General features: G+C 44.1%; 1 protein-coding gene across 1 annotated transcript in view; it reads right to left on the bottom strand.

The window, feature by feature from the left end:
- Positions 1-1,234: 1,234 nt before the first annotated feature.
- Positions 1,235-21,430, bottom strand: part of pcdh10a (protocadherin 10a) — a 56,405-nt gene continuing 36,209 nt past the window's right edge. The window contains exon 5 of the mRNA XM_038792509.1: positions 1,235-2,926. Within this exon, the coding sequence (XP_038648437.1) occupies positions 2,907-2,926 (20 nt within the window). The 3' untranslated portion in view covers positions 1,235-2,906. The remainder of the gene's footprint in view (positions 2,927-21,430) is intronic.

Raw genomic sequence — 21,430 nt, 5'->3', positions numbered from 1 at the left:
TTCATAGATTATATAGCCCTAAATAAAGCCATGGCTTCATCATCCAATGCACACTTCACCCAATCCTTAATGAGATCATTGCATTGTACAATTCCTGACACCACCATTAACACACAAGTGGAGTAACTCCAAAATTACCCAGTCTTATTAACCATTCCAAAATCATACAACCCTCAACAGTCACTCCAATATAATAATGCTTAAGGCATATTTACACATCATGTGGTTAGTATGCAGGTGCAGAAAGTAATTAGCAAAGTTAACAGAACCTTTTTTTTATTATAAGAGGAATTGAATACAAGAGTAGGGAGGTTATGCTTCAGTTATACAGGGCATTGGTGAGACCACAAGGAGAGATGTAAATGCATTGGAAGCAGTTCAGGAAAGGTTTACTGGATTAACCTGGAGTTGGGCGAGTTGTCTTCTGAGGAAAGGCTGGAATTGTATCCAATGGAGTTTGGAAGAGTAAGATGTGATGTGAGTGAAACATGTAATATCCTGAGGGGTCTTGACATGAGAGGATGCTTCCTGTTGTGGGATAATCTAAAACTAGAGACCGCTATTTAAAATTAAGGGGCTGCCCATTAAAGACAGATGAGGAAGACATTTTCTCTCAGAGGGTCATGAAACTTTGGTATTCGCTTCCTCAAAATTTGATTGAGGCAGGATCCCTGAATATATTTAAGGCATAGGTCAACGTATTCTGGATAAACAAGGGGGTGAAAGGTTATTGGAAGTTGGCAAGAATGTGAAGTTGAAATTAAAATTAGATGAGCCGTTATCTTATTGAATGGCGGAGCAGGCTTAGAGGGCTGAGTGGCCTACACCTGTTCCTAATTCATACGTATGTATGTAGTGTTGCTGACTCAGGAATGTGACCTTCTTGGCTCACTCTCCCCTTTTTACACCCTTTGAGAATTAATTTCTCTCAGTGTATAGGACTCCTTTATAAGTCCCAGAGGTGAGAGTGTAAACATCTAGGACCAGAAACTTGTTAACTCTTCAGAGGAAGTCATAACCCAATGGCAATTTCATGGACCGCATTTTCACGAATATATACTGATGTCAGTTCCTGGAATATCAGGTTGCTGCTACCATGGACTTCAGCCAACGGGGGAAGTTGACAGTTGGCACGAATTCTGAGTTGCAAAAGCATTGATAGTCATTTCAACACCAAACTGCACTTAACACAATTACTCCAGCATTAGACTAACATTATTACAGAGACATAAAAGGCGTTCACGGAACTTTTAATGAATAGCACTTTAAATCCATGATTGTAAACAATTGCATCATTATTCTGTACTGCTTGTTGAATTAACCCAAATGATTGCTGTGTAGCATTATATTTATTCCATGTTTCAAAGTTTTGCTGACTAATTTAAGCACGTATAAACTACTACAGTGTGGATAGAATAATAATGTATTACAGTTTTTATTGACAATAAACTGCTTCAACAATGTGAGAAAAATACAACATCCATTTGTTCATAATATCTTATTTTTAAAAAAGTCAAGTTTCCCCAATTTTTCACCTTAATCTGCTGTTTTCTTCTTTTAATCTAAAAAAGTTAAATTTGGTAGCTTAAAATAAGGGTTGGTTTAAATAGTTTATCTGACCACAAATCAAAAAAAGGAGTGATCCTGTGTAATATAAAAGAGCTGACGAAGATTAGGATCTTCACTCAAAGATGAGATACGCTCTTGGGATTCAAATGGTCTGATTAACCATGGGAGCCTTGCTCTGTAGACTGCTGGATATCCAAGAGAACATATCAACATATATGGCCATTAAATACACTCCCACTTCTCACTAACTTTTACTTCAATCATACCAGGAATTGCTAGAAACATATATCATATTTACATATAAGTGGGTTTGATGGGGGTAACTTTATTCCTAAAAAAAAACATCTGCCCAAGTGATAGGGAAAAGGACAAGAGAGGAATCTATAGATTATATGAATGAGATAAAGGAAAACAATCTTTTCTGCTGTCTACCAGTGGAATTGCTGGTTCCTCTTGGGATCCAGATCAATTACTCATCATGAGAAAATACCCAAGAAATAGCTGAAAATTGTTTGTCTTCTCGGAGGGAGCCAAACCTAATAAATGTTTAAATTTACTTTTGACTTCAAGTGTTATCATAGATCAACTTTCTCAATTTCTCTTTTGGTGTGGTTTTAATCAGCCGTGGAAACGAAAGAAGAGGCTATTGATAAATAGACACTTGGGATTATTGATATTGCGTTTTGCTAAATCATTCCCCTTACTGGATACCATCACTTCAGAAAGAAAAAAAAAAGGAGTACATTTCTTTTTATTTAGAATTTTCGAAAGAGTACAGTAAACACGTTTGCAAGTAACACTGTGTATAAACTACCGAACGTTGTTGAACCGAGGAGCTCTGATAATTGTGGGTCTGCGGCTCGTCACTAGTAGTGTGCGTGAAGGACACAGTCACAGTTTGAAAACTTGTCGCAATTTGGGAACACTCCATCACAAAAAAATAGAAAAAACAGTCACATCTAAAACAGTGATATTGCATCTTTAATGCACATCTGATTGGTTTCTGTACAGTTGGCTTCTTTTGGTGCCGATCTGTGGCGGTCGGTGATTAAAGAAAGAGCTGGTGAGCTCAGTAAAAGTTTTTGAGTGCTGTAAACAGGCACACACAGGTCTTGGAAGTGACCAGACCAGTCACTTCCAAAAAAAGTCTCCAAATCGCATCATTCTCAGACCTGCTGAGAGCATTCGATTCCATAATTAGCACGATTGTCCCCAATATTACAGGAATCGACTGTGTTATGCACAACGCGACGGCCAGGATGACGGACTCGAAAGTTGATTTTGTTTCTTTAACGTCGTTGGCTTGTGCAAAAATCATGCTGCAACAGCAGAAGGGACTAGCAAATTCTCTTCCGTGCTGTGGAAACAGGCAGAAGCAATAAGTTAGCCGTAAAGCTGAGAAATATCAACGTTATCAATTCTGTTACTGCCAAAGTGTATATCACTCTTTAATAATAACCCCCAACTTTATGTAACATTTTAATGGCTGAATCTTTCCCCTCAGTCACTGCGGCAATTTCATTTTGTGCCTTTGCCTTCTCAGTGTCTACAACATTCTTTGTGAACCTCTTCCTTTCAATCCTACTCAAACTTCCCCTAACTTTGAATTCAGCAGCCCAGTTCTCCACATACCCATTGTTGTCTTGCTTCCCAAGCTGCTTGCGCCTGAGTGAATGAACTTCAAGATCCTTATACTGAAATTCCTCAATGACCTTCCTTGTCCCTATTCAGACACATATCCTGATCATAACCTGTGTTCCAGCAACATCTGATGGGTAGAACTATAGAGCCCCATCGTGGGGGTCGTCGGAAATTGTAGCGAGCCATTCCAAAGTCCATTGACTTTGCTGGGAACAGAAGATCCCAACAATGGGAGGGGCTGTAATATTCTGCCAAATGAGCACCTGTTCACCACTCCATCATTGGAGGCCCATATTTCAGTCATGTTACTGCCGTACTGCACCTCCATAACTTTCAACGTTTCCAAAACCTTTCTCCTAGACCTTGTCTTAGTTCACCGCTCTATATATCCTGGCATTGACCATCCCACCTAATTAAGCATGTAGATGTTTGCTTTCACAAGAGGAACTGTCTAATTATTAACATTGTCATTCTCATCATTCCACTGCACTACCTAATAGTTCCTCAATTGAGAGGACGTGCAACCTGCTGTTTGGCCTTTGCTCACAACTATTTTGAACTGGCTAAAAAGAGGTACAAAAGTAATGAGGGTTGGCTTGTCCTCCAAGTGTCCTTCTCTGGAAGGAAGCACCTCCCAAAATGTCTGGCCTCGGACTCGAGAATTTATATCTAGGCAGAGAATAAATTTGGGGATCTGTGCTGTGATATGCGATGATAAACCCAGTGGCACTGTGTCAGCAGACCACTTTTGCCACACTTTCTCATTGTACCAATTTCAGTAAAATGCAAACGCGATACGTTGCAGGCAAACATAAAATTGGTTAGTAACAATCTGAGCAGGGAAACATTCTGTGATATGCTTGGTGAATCCATGAAGGGAATTTACTTCAGCATAACCATCCACGTTACATCAAATGCATTTTGAAATTCACTTATTTTCCTTTCAGTATCAGGTTACAGGACACCTTTTACTAATGTGGATGTTTTGATGAATAACTTTAGTTTTCCATGTTGAAATGAGGATGAATTGATCTGAACAACATTTGTTGCTTTTTTTCAGTCCCATTATATGATCTTTAAAAACATCACAAATGATGAGGATTCTATTTTGCTCAATGTTGGGGAAAGAAAATCTTCCTTAAAGGGCGCAATAAAGTCTCATTTATCATGGTACTCTGATCTCATTACATTCAGATTTGCTTCAGAGCAGCAAGATCATTATAAAATACAAAACTGCCAGACACACACACAGATGGAAAGTTTGAATATTCTTGATGCATGCCGAATATTTGAAGCATTCACTGAGACATAAACCTCAAGATATACACCAGCATATTCATCTTAATGTGCCAAATCATTCCCCATTGACTCCTCAGATATAGAATTCCAATGAACAAAAGCACCCCCATTAAATCTGGAGAGCAATCTAACCAAATTGTTGCAACCCAGGGCCTCAGTGGGGAATGCACTTAGTCCTGTTTCCTGCACTGAGGAACACCGCTCGCCAGAACTCCTCAGTGCAGGAAGAACAGGAGGCCATTTTTAAATGACGTCCCAATCTCTCAACCCCCAGCTCACCTACCAGGGGGTCTTCGGGCCCCTCCACGCCTCACCTCACATGGGCAGGGCACCCTGTAGAAGTCAGGTATTTTAAATACACTTAATATAGGTAAGAAGACTGTTTAAGACAGAAATATTAAATCCCAGTTTTAAAATGAAAGAAATATACAACTTCCAAACTCAGACATGTGTTTGGGAAAAACAGAACCACTGATAAAAACATCACATTCTTTCAAGGGCACGGGCTGAATCCCATGGGCTGTAAGGTGGAATCATTAAAGGCTCCATTGTTCTGATTTCTGGCCACTTGTGATAACAGCCTGAACCACATTCCATACCGTATGCAAGCCAAAACATTTTAGACCGTGTCAAAATACAGTTTCATTTATATTTTCGGAATAATAGCATGATGAGATGACTAACGTCTCAATTGTTGCAGATAAGCAACAATTGGAAGTGGCGTTGCATCGTGAGGATGGATGGCTTGTTATCAAATGTGTTTTGAATATAGCTTAAACCAATTAGGATTATATTGGGGTGTGATCGGATCGCTTAAGACAGATATGAAAGAGTATATCCATGGATGATTTGGCCACCATTTTAGACAAGAAGAAAGAAAGACAGAAAGACAGAAAGAGACAGAGAGAAAGAGACAGGAAAGAGACAAAGAGAACAAGGCAGAAAGAGAGAGAGAGAGAGAAAGTAAAGGAAGAGAATTAGAAAAGAGTTCTGTATTCCTATTTCATTTTCATACTTTGACTTCAGCCTTTGACTTTTAAAGTTGTGTTCAGGCTATTGTCTCAGAAGATAATTCCTCTGATTCTTTGAAGAAAATTAAATTGCCTACAAACTACCTTTTAAATCATTTTCAAGTTGTAACCAATGAACTTCAAATAAAACAATTCTTATTTGCACCTGACAAGTTTTTAACTTGAATTTCTACTGAGTTTCAGCAATGTCTCAACAACAACCGGCAACCGTAAATTGAATAAAACTTCACAAATTCAAAGATATAACACACCCCCAGGCCCAATCCCAAGCAGAGGCAAAATGCCAACCTGCCATCCTAGCAGTGCCACATAGGCACCCAGGTGGCAGTGCCAGGGTGCGGCACCAGCAGTGCCACAGTGCCACCATGCCCAGAGGGCAACCACCTGGGGGCCTCCAATCCCCCAAGTGCCATTCCATCTGGTCCCCATTTATGGGGATCAACATTGAACAGAGCTCATCTGAAGTCTTTGAGGCAAAGGGATTAGGTCCCAGGACCTTGGTAGATCAGGTGGTGAGTGCATATTCGAGTGAGACTACCTGTCTCGCTCTAATCTGCAGTTTTCCAGATAGTGATCCTGCCCACAATACACAGGAATCAGATTGCGACACCTCGCGAGATCATGTTAGTTCTCGCGAGGCATGGCGATCCGGGTAGATCCCGGATCTACCGGCCGTGTCATGTTGCGCCACCATTCAGGCACAAGCAGCTGGTAGATCACGGCTCTAACTAATTTTTAAAAAAATTTCTCATTAATCTTTTCCTTTCCTCTCTGAAGGGAAAGAAAATTTACATGTACTTCAGGGCATAGGAAATATTGTGAAATGGGATGCAGCAGAGTGTGGGGATAGGGCTTGACTTTGTATGGTTGTGCAAAATGGGTGATAATGCATTGCTAACTGCTATCAACGATAATTGAGAGAAAGTGGCTTAGTCATGCATTATAATCCATTGTACACAACCATACAAAGTAATTTACATTTCTCTCAATTAATATTTTCATTGATATGATTGGTAATAATAATTGGGAGATGGAGAATGGGTTTCCAGTCATTAACACGCGTGTTACACCATTGCACAGAATCAAAATGGCCGCCCAGGTTTCTGAAGGAATCTGCATAATTTTTCTTCACTTGAATTAAAGAATGGAGAATTTGAAATGTTCCTTTACGGGTGTGCACTCAAACTAGCCTGTCCTTCTGATGTTCTCTTGAATGCTGTCCAAATAAGTCCTTTCATTGGGACATCCTCCAGTGCTTTGGCAGTCGTCACTCATGTTTAAATATTGACAGTGACCATAAAAGGTAATTGAACCTCAAGGGATTCCTCACAGAATGTCCTCACACATTCATTTCTGACAGTAGCAACCAAATAGTGATCAGAAGTGGGACGGCCCCCCACCCCTCCTCTCCAAATCCAACCCAGTTTATCTTCCTAATCTGGGCTGTTGGAACAAATTGTAGCATCCCTCAGATGAGATGAGCTGCCTGTGTACATAGTCAAGATCAAAATTGGGACCGTTAGCATATTATACTCTTTCTATTATTGTTATTAAGTATTGCCAGGCAAGCAGTAATTTTCATCCGGAGTCATCAATATATTTCACAGAAATAATTACTTCTCTGCAAAATATATGTTTTGATCATTTTGCTTTCAAATGGTTTATTGGAACGACTGATTAATTGGGCTTTTAGTCCAAATTTGCTGATCAGCTATTTTCATTGACAGTTTATTGAGGTGCTCTTCCAAACAGTATAATTTCTTGGCAAAGTGTATTTCTATGCTTATCAGGGGTCAACTGTATACACAGGTTTATTTGTTAATAAATGATCGATAAATCCCCCCCCCCCCCCCCCCCCCCCCCCCCCGGTGCCCCCACTCCCCACTGAAAATAAAGTCACTCCGTGCTGGACCATGGACCATCCTACAGCCATAATGCATTGTGGCCAGGCAAGACACAGGCCAAGTGGGACCTCTACCTGTCACTGGGGAGAAGGTCCCACCCCCTGGAGATGCCAGCCTATCCAATTGGTTGGCAGCTCCATCAAACCTGGTCGTGTCAAGGGGGCATTAGTGACCACTGCTGGGACTACAACAAGGTACTGAACCAATAATTATAGGGTCTTCGGTAGGGTGGGTTTTGGCTGTCCAGAGAAGGGCCCGGGAATGGGGGCATTGGGTTTAAGGCTCTGGGAGTTAGGATGAAAGGGATGGGTTTTGATATTTACTTTTTTTTTGGGGGGGGGGGGGGGTGCACACCACTGATCCACAAGGGGCAACACACGAAGATTAAACCCGCCCTTCCGTCCCGCGCTTTGAAGCGATTATTCATAAAATGGAGGCACCCACTCCTGCCTAGCTTCCCATGTCAAATGTTTTATGGGATGGGCAATATATTATCAGGGTCAATTCCCTGGATAGTTCCCTAGGTAACAAGGCCAATTAGCCCTTGATTACCTATTTGGATACAGTGGGAGGGCTGCCGATTTTGGTGCTCTGTATTCTGTGGGTGAGTGGGAAGTTGATGGGATGAGCTTCTGCTCTATTTTTTTCATAGAATTTACAGTGCAGAAGGAGGCCACTCGGCCCATCGAGTCTGCACCGGCTCTTGGAAAGAGCACCCTAACCGCGGTCAACACCTCCACCCTATCCCCATAACCCCATAACCCAGTAACCCCACCCAACACTAAGGGCAATTTTGGACACTAAGGGCAATTTATCACGGCCAATCCACCTAACCTGCACATCTTTGGACTGTGGGAGGAAACCGGAGCACCCGGAGGAAACCCACGCACACACGGGATGTGCAGACTCCGCACAGACAGTGACCCAAGCCGGGAATCGAACCTGGGACCCTGGAGCTGTGAAGCGATTGCGCTATCCACAATGCTACCGTGCTGCCCTTGCTAGAAACACATCCAATGAAGGCAAGTTACATGCAGCCCAAAGTCAACCCTCACTGTTTGTCGGATCCAGTTCAAGGTAGTACAGACAACTACTTGAAAAAAGACACATTTCTCCCTCTCCAAATTATGGTGTGAATAAACATGGTGGAGAACATATTAATTTAGAAAGCAAAATGGTCGGAATGAAGACTGACTGGGGCAGCACGGTAGCACAGTGGTTAGCACTGTGGCTTCACAGCGTCAGGGTCCCAGGTTCGACCAGGTTCGATTCCCGGCTTGGGTCACTCTCTGTGCGGAGTCTGCACGTTCTCCCCGTGTCTGCGTGGGTTTTCTCCAGGTGCTCTAGTTTCTTCCCACAATTCCTGAAAGGCTTGCTGTTAGGCAATTTGGACATTCTGAATTCTCCCTCTGTGTATCCAAACAGGTGCCAGAATGTGGCGACTAGGGGCTTTTCGCAGTAACTTCATTGCAGTGTTAATGTAAGCCTACTTGTGACAATAAAGATTATTATTATATGATATAGTAGACATCTTCACCTACCTAGAGCTACCTAGGCCCTAAGTTCTGGATTTTGTTTTGTAAATCTCTCTGCTTTGCTACCCCCCCCCCCCCCTTCCTCCTTTCAAACTCTTCAAATGTATCTTTTGGTCATATCGTCTAATATGTCCAAATGTGACTTGGCATCAGATTTTGTGTGATAATGCTCCTCTGAAGTTCCTTGGGACTTTTTCCTAAGTTAAAGACGCTGTATGAATACATTGTTGTCAGTGTTAGCATTATCAAAAAGATGATACTAAAGACGAATGGGAAGGAGAGAGGAAGAGTAAAAAGGGGAAAAGGGAGAAAAAGAAGGAAGAGAAAGAGTCGAGTTAATTTGATCCTAACCTGGCAAACGGAAACTGTCAGCAAAGCATCAACTGTCTGTTTCACATCCTGCCCTAATTTTACTTTCCGTTGACTTCATGTAAAACGGGCAGACTCTCTGTCAGCTTTTTCCCCCAATTAAATTAATATTACCCCCAGGAGGTCAGTGAGGGAGCAAAAGAGATGGAAGTTTAATGGTTAGGGCACCATACTGTCAACCAGGAAGTTGTTTGTTCAGGCTCCGTTATAATGAGCTGTGAAATTGCAATGTTTGTGTATCTGCTTGTTGCAGGATAGAGAGGTGTGATATGGGTTTATGCATCATTCTCTATGTCAGGAGTTCCAAATCTCATTCAACAGTCGCTGGAAATACCAATAAGGAAATAGCCAGGTTCCCTATCAACTTCTTAATTACAGAATGCAACGTTACATGGGGGTATCCAAGCAAAAAGAAAAAAAATAATCCTAAAGGGATTCTTCATTCACAAAGCCTCCTGGTGTTTAGGGAAGGAGAGGTGTAATATTTGCCCTAATGGGATTATAAGCAAGTGAAGCTATGAAATCTTTTGACATTATTACATAATTACACTGTGTTCTGGTACACAATGGAAAAGGGTTTTCCTGACTTTTTTTGACACAGATGGTGCCTCTTTTAAATCTGAAAAATGGAGTGCAACCAAAATTTGAAATCAATCATGCAGAATGGAATCAATCTATTTTTATTGCTGAATGCACCGTCTAATTCAGTTCAGCAAGGGAAGTGAGAAATGGGAAAATACTTTAGGTGCTGGAGACTGAGAAGGGACTGGAAAGAGCAAATGATGAGAAAGAGAAATGGTGGATGAGAAAAGAGAAACAGGAAAAGAAATATATTGTAACACTGAGAACTAGAGCGGGAAAACAGAGCACAGGGACAACATTGTTTTCACAAAATCACAAAGATAGGCTTCCATGAAGAAAGATGATCAGGCTATTTAGGATCATCGAAAGCACAATACAGAAGAAACCACATTCCACCTATGCCAGTGCAAGGTGATCAACTGTTCCTTGATAGTTTCTCTCTGCCCTTTTCTCTTCTCCTTTCCCAAGTACCCTATTAATTCCTTATTCTATTCCCCTTTAAATAATGTGTTAACAGCCACATGTGTAAAAGTGTTTGATTTTGTTCTTCCAGAATACCAATCCTACACTCTCCTCATTACAGGCTTGTGTCCTGTCTCAACCATCTTTCTGTTAACCTTCTGGTGTAAAGAAATACTTCCTGACATCTGTCCTAAACATGACCTCACAACGTTGAATGAATGTCCTCTTGTCCTGCTGCCACAGTTTATCGGAAGATATTGTTTCATGTTTACATTCTCTACTCCATTAAGTGTCTTAAATAGCTCTACAAGGTAACTCTGGATGTCTCTTTTTCAAAGTGAGTCCAGCTAATCTAATCTAATTTCTCATAGCTTGGGTTGATCAGGGATCCCATGGGCGGGATTCTCTCAGTCCAGGGCCGGGCCAGAGAATCCCCATGATCGGCGCGAATTACGCCACGCTGCCCCGATGCCGGCACACGATTCTCCGCAGAGCGGATAATTGGCAACAGCGTGGTTGGCACGGCGCCGGTCACGGGCCGCTCTATGCAGCCAGCCCGCCGATTCTCGGGCCGCGCGGCCGTTGTGGAAACGTAAAGTCCTGCCGGCGCCATCCACACCTGCTCTCAGCCGGCGGGAACTCAGTGTTGAAAGGTCAGGTGGCGGCCTGTGAGGGGGGAGGCGAGGGGGGTCCGACCCCAGGGGCGGCCTCCGATGTGTCCTGGCCCGCGATCGGGGCCCACTGATCAGCGGGCCGGCCTCTCTGTCTCCCGGCCTCCTTTTTTCTGTGCTGGCCCCTGTACTCCTGCGCCATGTTGCGTGGGGCCGGCGCGGGCAAGGGAGACACCGCGCATGCGTGGAAATCGCGCTGGTGGGACTGCGCATGCATGGGTTTACGCCGGACCTACTGCGCATGCGCACATCCCCCAGCGCCCATTGCACGGCTGGATCAGCAGCTGGAGCAGCGTGAACCGCTCCAGCACTGTGCTGGGCCCCTGTAGGGGCCAGAATTGCTGATCCTGGGCCGTGTTGACGCCGTTGAGAAACGCGACGGCATTTCCGACGGCGTCAACACTTAGCCTCAGGATCAGAGAATCCCGCCCCATGTGTGCTAAATGAGCACCTCAACTTCTCAATGGTGGCCCTCGATGTGGTAGTGGCAAGCATGTCGATAACGGGCTATTTAGAATAGGCGGCCCCAATAGTAAGAAGCATGGACTTCATAAAAGATCTGGCAAAATCAGCATGCAGTCTTACCCAGTGATGCTCTGGCCATTGCCAGGGTGGAGGGAGGCCAAAAGTGGAAGTTTTTGGTACTCCCATGCTGATCAACTATGCATGACTCACTCGATGTCCCCATCGATTCCAGGCAACCAGATGTAACTTCGAGCCAGCATCTTAATTTCTGAGGCGCCCGGGTGACCACTGTGTAAACCCTTCAGTGGGATGACCACATGACACCCACCCACAGAAAGATGTCATCTTCAGCACTCAATTTTTGTAGCTTTTGGACATAGGTCTTTCGGGCTGCTGGGGGGTGGTCCCCCGATAACCCACCATGTAATAACATGTGTTGGAGCTTCGACAATTTGGGCCATCACCGACAGTTGAGTTCATCAAGTTCAGAGTCAACACAATTTCATCCACCACTGCTGGAGAAAGGGAGCACTCTGGCAGTGGGAGGCGGCTAAACACGTCAGCGTGTGCTATCTTGGCCCACGGGCGATGTTGAAAAGAATACTCATAAACTGCGAGCAGGAGTGCCCAGCTCTGAATTTGGGCCGACGCTGAGGGGGTAATCCCCTTGTCCTCTTTAAAGAGGCTCAACAGAGGCTTCTGGTCAGATGAAGAAATATCACCCCTAAGCAAACTGCTGACATTTCTTGACAGCAAACACCACTGCCAGGCCTTCCTTTTCTATTTAGGAATCGTGACGCTCCACGTCTGCCAAAGTTCTGGATGCGAATGCAATGGGATGCTATCGTCCCATCTATGGGCCAGCCCCGTCCTAATGCCATAGCAGGAGGTGTCGCAAGTAATGGTGAGCAGCCGAGATGGGTCATAGTTGGTGAGTAGTTGAGAGGATGACAAACACCTCATCACCCCAGCAAATGCCTCTTCCTGTGGAGCACCCCAGGCCCACTTTTGGGTCTCTTTTTAACAAATTGTGTCAGGTTGCCAACTGAGTGGCCAAGCTCAAAATGAATTTTCCATAGTAATTCACAAGGCCTAAAAATGATTGCAGTTCTGTGATATTCCTTGGAGCTGGGGCCCCTTTTACCCCTGAAACGTCTCCTCCATATGATGTAGACTGTCTTTGTCCACCTTGTACCCAAAGTACCTCACCGTTTTCACTCTAAAAAAAACATTTTCTTCGTTTCAGGCAGGCAGCAACCTGAGAGAATCAGCGGAGCACTTCCTCTCGGCTTTCCATGCGCTCCTTGTCGGTGGTCCCTGTCTTGAGAAAATCATCCAAATACACTGCTACCTTTGGCAGTCACTGAGGTCTGCCTCCCGTCACCCTTTGGAAGATCGTGGGAGCTGAAGACATCCCGAATGGGAGGCTTGTGTACTTGAATAATCCCCTGTGTATGTTTATGGTTGCGTATTTTCGAGATGCGGAGTCCAGTTCCAACTGCAGATAAGTATGGCTCACATCAAGTTTTGTAAAGGACCACCCTCCAGCCAGTTTCACATATAGGCCGTCTACCCTCGGCATTGGGTAACGGCCCAGTTGCGATGCCCTGTTCACCGTTAATTTGTAGTCCCCATAGGGGCGAACAGACTTGTACGGCTTCATAACCGGTACTAACGGTGAGCCCACTCTGTGAAAAGTACTGAGCGTATGATTTCTAGATCTTCCAGAGACTGCAACTCTGCAACAACCTTGACAATAAGGTGTATGGAACAGGACATGCCCTAAAATATCTGAGCTAAGCGTCTGGGTTTAGGTAGATGCAAGCCTTAGATCCCTTTATCCTGCCCAGGCCCTCCTGGAATACTTCTGGATATTTGCCAAAGACTTCACACGTTTCTAGTGCCCATGAGGACAATCTGCTGCCAATCAAAATGGAGGACTTGTGGCCAATCACGTCCAAGCGGATTGGGTCCTGGCCATTGTAGCATGACTAACGGTAGCCTGACTGTTTTCTGCCCGTGGGTCACTGGGGTCACAATTGTGCCCACGATGCTCAGTGGTTCATCTGTGTAAGTCGCCAATCTGGCTTGTTGTTACACAGGGTTAGTGGCAAGATCCATGTACGAAGTCGGCAAAAGGTTTGCTGACCAATGATTGAGACTGCAACTCCTGTGTCCATCTCCATCATCAGGGGGTGTTCATTGACTTGTAGCGTTGCCTGAATCGGCACCACCTTCAGGGTTGTGATGCAGTTTAGCTGCATCTTTTTCTTATTCCTCGGGTCCAGGCTCGCAGTCCTGGCCTCATCACCTGCCTTGACACTGCTCTCTCCGACAATTCTGGGTGGTGTTGATTACCATGTGTTCTTCACCCGCATGTCTGGCAATGCTGTTGGAATTCCCCCTCATCCTCAGGAAAGGTGCCCACTGGTCAGTAGCAGCTCCCGAGTGCCGAACCGGGTGGCGATATTGTACGCTTGGAGGTGATATGTCCATTCGGGCACCGCCCTGGGACATCGCGGAAGTCCAATAAGGAGGTCGGGTCACACTATGGACCCTTAGTCCATGGATCCTTAAAGTTCCTTTACCCCTTTCTTCGCGTTTTCGCGAGACAGTGCTAACTCAGTGGCCGGCTTTAAATCCATTGTGGGCACCTCCAACAGCTTCCTTTGTGTGGCCATGCTATTGATTCCACAAACAAGCCTGTCCCTCAACATTTCAGATAGGGATGGCCCGAACACGCAGTGCTCCACCCACCTGAGGTGGGTCAAAACATCAGTCACTGAGTCTTTCGCAGTTCACACAACTGTGTTGAACCAGTATCATTGCATCATGACCGATGACTTTGCATCATAATGGTGAGGCACCAGTGCAACTAACTCATTGAATGACTTGGAATCCAGAGCAGCCGGGTTGGAGATGTTCTTTATAATCCCGAAGTTCGGGCCCGGCAAGCTGTTAGGAGAATTACTTTTTGCCGGTCTTCTCCCAAAATGCCTGAAAAAAGTACCTCATACCTTCCGCATAGTGAGGCCAGTCTTCCAGGCCTTCCTCAAAAGCGCCCAGGTTACCAAAAGGCGGAATTTTTGAACCTTAGTTCCTTACGCTGCTGCATGACAGTCTTCCGGGGTGGTTGGGGCATCTGGAAATAGGGTCCAGAGTTTCCTTCCTCTTCATCATCAGTTTAATGACCAGGAAGCCAGCAGTAGGAACGACAAAAGATTTATTTAACCAAACATAAAGTCTGCCCACGGCAGTAACTATGTACACATCACAGTCCCCGTTGGGGCAACCAACATGCTAGCCCCTACTTGGGCCGCCTTTTATGCTTGAGTTTACAGGCCCCAGCTGAGTGGGCCTCTGCCCACTACCGAGGAAGCTCATACCCCACGAGCCCTACGGGGAGATCGATTAGGGTTTCCCAGTGGGCCTCACGGGGGTTATGATATAAATTTCCAATATACGTTGTCAGTGGGCAAAGTTTCTTACAGGCACTTCAGATTTGTACAAGTACCCCTTCTTGACTCTCTCCTCTGAGCACACAAATGGATATTAACCTCGATCATTTATGTAATGTAAGATCAGAGGGGATCACAGCAAAGACTTAAGGCCACAATTTTTAAACCATTTTTATTGGGGTGTGGAAGTTGCTCGCAAGACCAACAATTGTTGCTCATCCTTAATTGCCCTTAAATTGACTGGCTTGCTGGGCCATTTCAGAGGGCAGTTTAAGAGTCAACCACATTGCTGTGGATCTGGAGTCACATGTGGAGCAGGTAAGGATGGCAGATTTCCTTCCCTAGAAGGCCTTTGGAACCAAATGGGTTTTCACAATGATCAATGATCATTTTATGACACCATTACCGAGATTAGTTTTCAATGCCAGATTTTGACTGAAACTGATTTTAACTGAATTAATTAATTGAATTAATTTTCTCACTTCAGCTGCCATTATGGGATCTGAACTCATGCACTCAGGGCATTTGCCTGAGTCTCTAGATCGCCAGCCCAGTAACATTATCACTGCACCATCATCATCCCTTGCTCACCTATTTTCCTGAAGTACAGTCACAAGTATCCTCTGCTTTCTTTCCCTTGACCAGTTATTTATCTGTATTCATGTCTTGTTCTCGGTCTACTGAGCTAGCAGATAAAGCAGTCTCTTATGCAGTATTTCATTAACAAAAAAAGGCCTTTAGGAAACTTGGGTGCACTATGTCGCATGTCTTTTACCATCAGGGTCAGATGTTGCCTCCTGAAAAGATCCAGAAGGTTTATTGGAGATCAACCCTTTAGGGAACCATATTGGCTGGCATTAGTTTGGTAATTTTCATACAAGTACACTTCCATTTGCTCCTAATTATTGATTTCATTTGTATTTTGAATATAGATATCAGGCTAATGGATGCTCAATTGCCAACCATAAATGTTACCAAGCTTCTTAAATATTGGAACAACAATCGTCAACCTTCAGTCCGTTAACCTTCCCCAGCATTCCACTTGTTCAGGTAACCCTGAGTGCTTTGCTGGAATATAGTTAATTCATCCCAGGGAATAACTGGGTTTTCAACTCATTAGAACTGACTCAACATTTGGCAATAGTACCAAATGCACAACATTAGCTCACCCAGTTTTTAAATACTGCTGTTGATTTTTTGCTTTGTTGTCCAAGGACAAAATTTTGATCCTCACCGACTCTCTGCTTTGTGATCATCAAAGTCTTGAAGCAGGCGTATGACACACAACATGTGTTCAGTGATGGACAGTATAATGTTACTGTCATTGTATTATTAAAAGCCTTCCAGAAACAAGTTATTCTTTTATGTTTCTATTTGTCCTTGGGATGTGGACATCATTGGCAAGGCCAAGATTTCTTGCCTAGCCTAATTGTATGCTTATCATATAATATTAATTCTCAGAGACACACACAGGATAGCTCCTTTCAATTTTAACTTGCTTCTTCATTTTCTGATGACTATTATGGCACTGAAATAATGGTTTCAGTTCTTCTTTGCCCTCTCATTTAATTTAAAATCTGTCCCAATAGATCATCATGCATTTGGTGCAATGGTCAACTATTTCTTCCATCTGCAATCTTTGTAATTCTTTCTAATCACGAATCATATTTTTTTTTTTTTAAATTTCATTTTGCCTCATCTGCATCCAAACATTTTAACATTTCACATGCAAACCTGAAGGGAAAAAAAGAGTGGAGAAGTAGCCAGTGTTTTTGAATAATGGCTAGAATCCAGCTTTGACTGAGAATAGAAAATGTTTTATGGATTTCTACCAACGTGCATTTAAAGATTGCATTGGCCAATAAGAAACAGTCAGTTTGGATTTAAAGATAATAAATCAGGCCTCCAGAATCTAGTGGACAATGGCAACAAGTGAAATATAATTTATGTGGATATTCAGAAAGCAATAATAATGTTCTATGGGCTAGGCATTTAAAAAGAGGTGAGTTAAGGGCAAACCAGCTTGCTGTCTTGAACATTTATTTTACATAGAATTACATTAAAATTACCACAGAAAGCTTGCGTTTATACTTTTCACCTTCACACCAACAGTAGTCCAATCCCATGCGCCTGCGCTGTTCCGATGTTAATTTATACTCCTTTCCTTCAACCACTTATCGAGACAGTTCTTAACATGTCTCTGTTTCAGCCACTAAATTTGGTAGTACACTCTGCAGCCTCACAACACGCTGTATAAATTGTTTCCCATACTTTCAGCCCTAAGTCTCTTCCTTTTACCAGAGTGTCTATTCCCCTTATTCTAAGGCCCTCAGACTGGAAAGACTCTGTTTCCATATAGGCTGTCCCTTTGTAAAGTAATTAAAACATAGATAATAGTTGGTGATAATTGGAAGAAGCTCTGACTGAGGAGCAATCATTTTAAGAGTTGCAGAAGGATCTGTCCTTCCATATATTGCATTAATAGCAATGAATGGTATCAGGTTTGTAGAAAATTAATAATCACAATCTCCATTTGCATAGTTTAAATTTGTAAAATGGCCCAAGAAACTTCACAGGAGCGTTAAATAAAATAAAATAAAACCTAACAGATCGTTCAAAGAGATCTAGACAAATAAAACAGATTAGCTAAGAGAGGACAGATACATAGAGTACATAGAACAGTACAGCACAGAACAGGCCCTTCGGCCCTCGATGTTGTGCCGAGCAATGATCACCCTACTTAAACCCACGTAACCCGTATACCCGTAACCCAACAATCCCCCCATTAACCTTACACTACGGGCAATTTAGCATGGCCAATCCACCTAACCCGCACATCTTTGGACTGTGGGAGGAAACCGGAGCACCCGGAGGAAACCCACGCACACACGGGGAGGACGTGCAGACTCCACACAGACAGTGACCCAGCCGGGAATCGAACCTGGGACCCTGGAGCTGTGAAGCATTGATGCTAACCACCATGCTACCGTGAGGCCCCCTTTTAACTACAAAGATAATACTGTACATTTTAACTGTACATTTTAACTACAAAGATAATAAACAAACTTGCAAACTAACAGTGATACAGAATACGTGAGTGCCCAGAATCAAATTGAGGAAATGCATTTGGTGTGATTATAGATCTTTCACTGAAGTATCCAATACTCAAACATCTTCGGGGTGCATAAATTTAATGCCATATAACTCCCTGCTAAGACTATATACTACTGTCTGCTGTTCTGGAATTCTACAAAGAAACGATGATGCATTGGAGAGTTTAATGAACAAGGCAGATTGTTAAACCCTGAGTCTCAACTTTTTTCCATTTATAGAAAAGAACATTGAGGGAATAATATGATTCAATTTAGAGTTGTAAGAAATAAAGGTTATATAGACTTGAGCAAGTCATGTAGTCCAGACTGTGATCACACCACTGGAAAACATGTGCACAATATTAGCAAGCCGCAAATGAAAGGAGAGATTAGAAGATTATTTTTCAGTATGTGGAAAAGAGGTTTTGGCTGCATGATTAACCTCTTTAAAAGTTAGATAGGTATCTGGTTAACAACAGAATTGGAGATTATAGGGATATGTATAGACTTTGTATTAAAGACTTTGTGTAACACAATGTTCCCTTTGTTATAATGAGTAATATTTTAAAAGAACAGCTCAGAGTTTAATAGTGCAAATTGTAAGAATGGATTATAATCTTGAAGTTTGATTTGATTTACATCTATAACTATGAGAAACTTTAGATTGGTTGCCTTCCCCAAGAGTCCATGAACCCAATTTTCAACCAATGGCCCGAGCCAAAGCAATGGGCCCTGTAGCAGGTCAGGAACACATTGACAGTTGTGACAAATGCTGCTGTGACTCTTTAAGTGAGCCACGGTATTAAAATCCCACCTCCAGGCTCACTGAACAATTTGAGAGGTTGGGCAGGATCACACACTAGATTTAGAACATAGAGCATACAGTGCAGAAGGAGGCCAATTGGCCCATCAAGTCTGTACCAACCCACTTAAGCCCTCACTTCCACCCTATCCCTGGAACCCAATACCCCCTCCTAACCTTTTTGAACACTAAGGGCAATTTATCATGGTCAATCCACCTAACCTGCACGTCTTTGGGCTGTGGGAGGAAACCGGAGCACCTGGAGGAAACCCACGCAGACACGGGGAGAACGTGCAGACTCCACACAGACAGTAACTCAGCAGGGAATCGAACCTGGGACCCTGGCGCTGTGAAGCCACAGTGCTATCCACTTGTGCTACCGTGCTGGGTATTGTGGGGGTGGACCGTAGACACTCGGTGGCACTGATTAAGGAGCTTTTGGTGGAAAGGAAGGACTTGCAGGGGCAATTTGATCAATCGACAGCAGGAAAGGTGGTGTGTCAGCTCTGTAGAATAAGAGATGCCCAATACAAGTATGGCTGTCAGCACATCAATTGAGGAGACAAGTGGCGGCACGGGAAATTGTGCAGATGAGTGCACGGGGTTGGGGGGGGGAGCTGGGGGGGTGGTTGTGGAGATGGAGTTGCAAAAGATCAACAAGGTCTTTGAAGACTTCTATGGGGGTTGTATAGTTCTTAGCCTGGGGCGGAGGATACAGATATGGGGGGGGTTCTTGGATGGGTTAGTGTTCTTGAAGGTGCGGGAGGAGCGGTGGCACGAGTTGGAGGAGCCACTAAGGTTGAGGGGATAGTGGAGGAGGTGGGGTCAATGCAGTCAGGGGAGGCACTGGGGCTGGATGGCTTCCCAGACAAATTTTATAAACAGTTTGGTGGAAGAATTAGCCCCGCACCTCCTTAGTATGTTCAATGAGGCATTGGAGAAGGGGGAGCTGCCAGACATTCTGGCACAGATCTCTATTTCTTTGATGCTAAAGAAAGACAAGGACTCATTGGAATGCAGCTCTTACAGGCCCATTTCGTAATTAAATATGGATGTGAATATCCTGGCCAGATTAAAAAGATAAAGTCACCATAGCCCCAGATGACCAAAAGCTGCTTTCTCCTTTCAGGAGGTGAGCTGTCTGGTTAAGCTAAGGATCACCACACCTCGGTCGAGGGGCAAATTTGAGAAAGTGAGCCTTCATGAATAACCTCAGCCAGTGTAGGAATTAAACCCGCACTGCTGGCCTCGCTCTGCATCATGAACCAGTTGTTTAGCCAACTGAGCTAAACCGGCCTCCAAGTTCCTGGCCAGGCGGTTGGAGTGGTGTGTGCTGGAGACAAAGAACAAAGAGCAAAGAAAAGTACAGCACAGGAACAGGCCCTTCGGCCCTCCAAGCCTGCGCTGACCATGCTGCCCTTCTAAACTAAAATCTTCTACACTTCTGGGGTCCGTATCCCTCTATTCCCATCCTATTCATGTAATTGTCAAGATGCCCCTTAAACGTCACTATCATCCCTGCTTCCACCACCTCCTCCGGCAGCGAGTTCCAGGCACCCACTACCCTCTGCGTAAAAAACTTGCCTCATGCATCTCCTCTGAACTGCGCCCCTCGCACCTTAAACCCCTCTATCCTGGGAAAATTGACCCCTCTACCCTGGGAAAAAGTCTTTGACTGTCCACTCTGTCTCTGCCCCTCATAATTTTGTAGACCTCTATCAGGTCGCCCCTCAACCTCCGTCATTTCAGTGAGAACAAACCGAGTTTATTCAATCTCTCATCATAGCTAATGCCCTCCATACCAGGCAACATCCTGGTAAATCTCTTCTGCACCCTCTCTAAAGCCTCCACATTGTGTGGAGGAGACAGAAGAGACAGTGGCAGGGAAATCAGACAGGGTTTTTGTGAAGGGCGGCAGTTGTCTAACAACATTAGGAGGCTACTGAATGTGGTGGTGACCCATCAGACTGTAGGGTTGGGAGGTGATAGTATCGATGGATGCAGAGAAGGCCTTCGAACGTGTTGAGTGGTGATATTTGTGTGAGACCTTGAGGAGGTTTGGGTTCGGTCCGACATTTGTGGCATGGATACGATTGCTCTATGCATCCCCCAAGGCAAGTGTAAGAATGAATGGGGCAGAGTCAAGAAAGTTAAAGCTACATAGGTAAATAGGTGTCACTATTACTTTTGTGCTGCAGATAGAGCCATTGGCGATTACGCTCCGGACCTTGGAATAGAGGCAGTAGGTTGTGAGGGGAGGTCGGGAACACAGGGTGTCATTATATGCAGATGACTTACTCTTATACGTAGTGGATCCGTTGGATAACATGGGAGAATGATGGCATTGCAGGGAAAATTTGCGGCTTTCTCCTGGTACAAATTGAATGTAGGACAGAGTGTGTCTTTCCAGTGAATGAGTTAGGAAGGAACACATATCTGGGGCCCTGCCATTCAAGATTGTGAATCTTCAGTTTAGGTATTTGGGCATCCAGGTGGCGCATGACTGGGTAGCGACACACAGATGGAACCTAACAGGACTGGTGTAGGGGG

The sequence above is a fragment of the Scyliorhinus canicula genome, chromosome 3 (assembly GCF_902713615.1).
Source record: "Scyliorhinus canicula chromosome 3, sScyCan1.1, whole genome shotgun sequence".
In the NCBI taxonomy this organism is placed as follows: Eukaryota; Metazoa; Chordata; class Chondrichthyes; order Carcharhiniformes; family Scyliorhinidae; genus Scyliorhinus; species Scyliorhinus canicula.
This window is presented reverse-complemented; position numbering and strand designations above follow the sequence as displayed.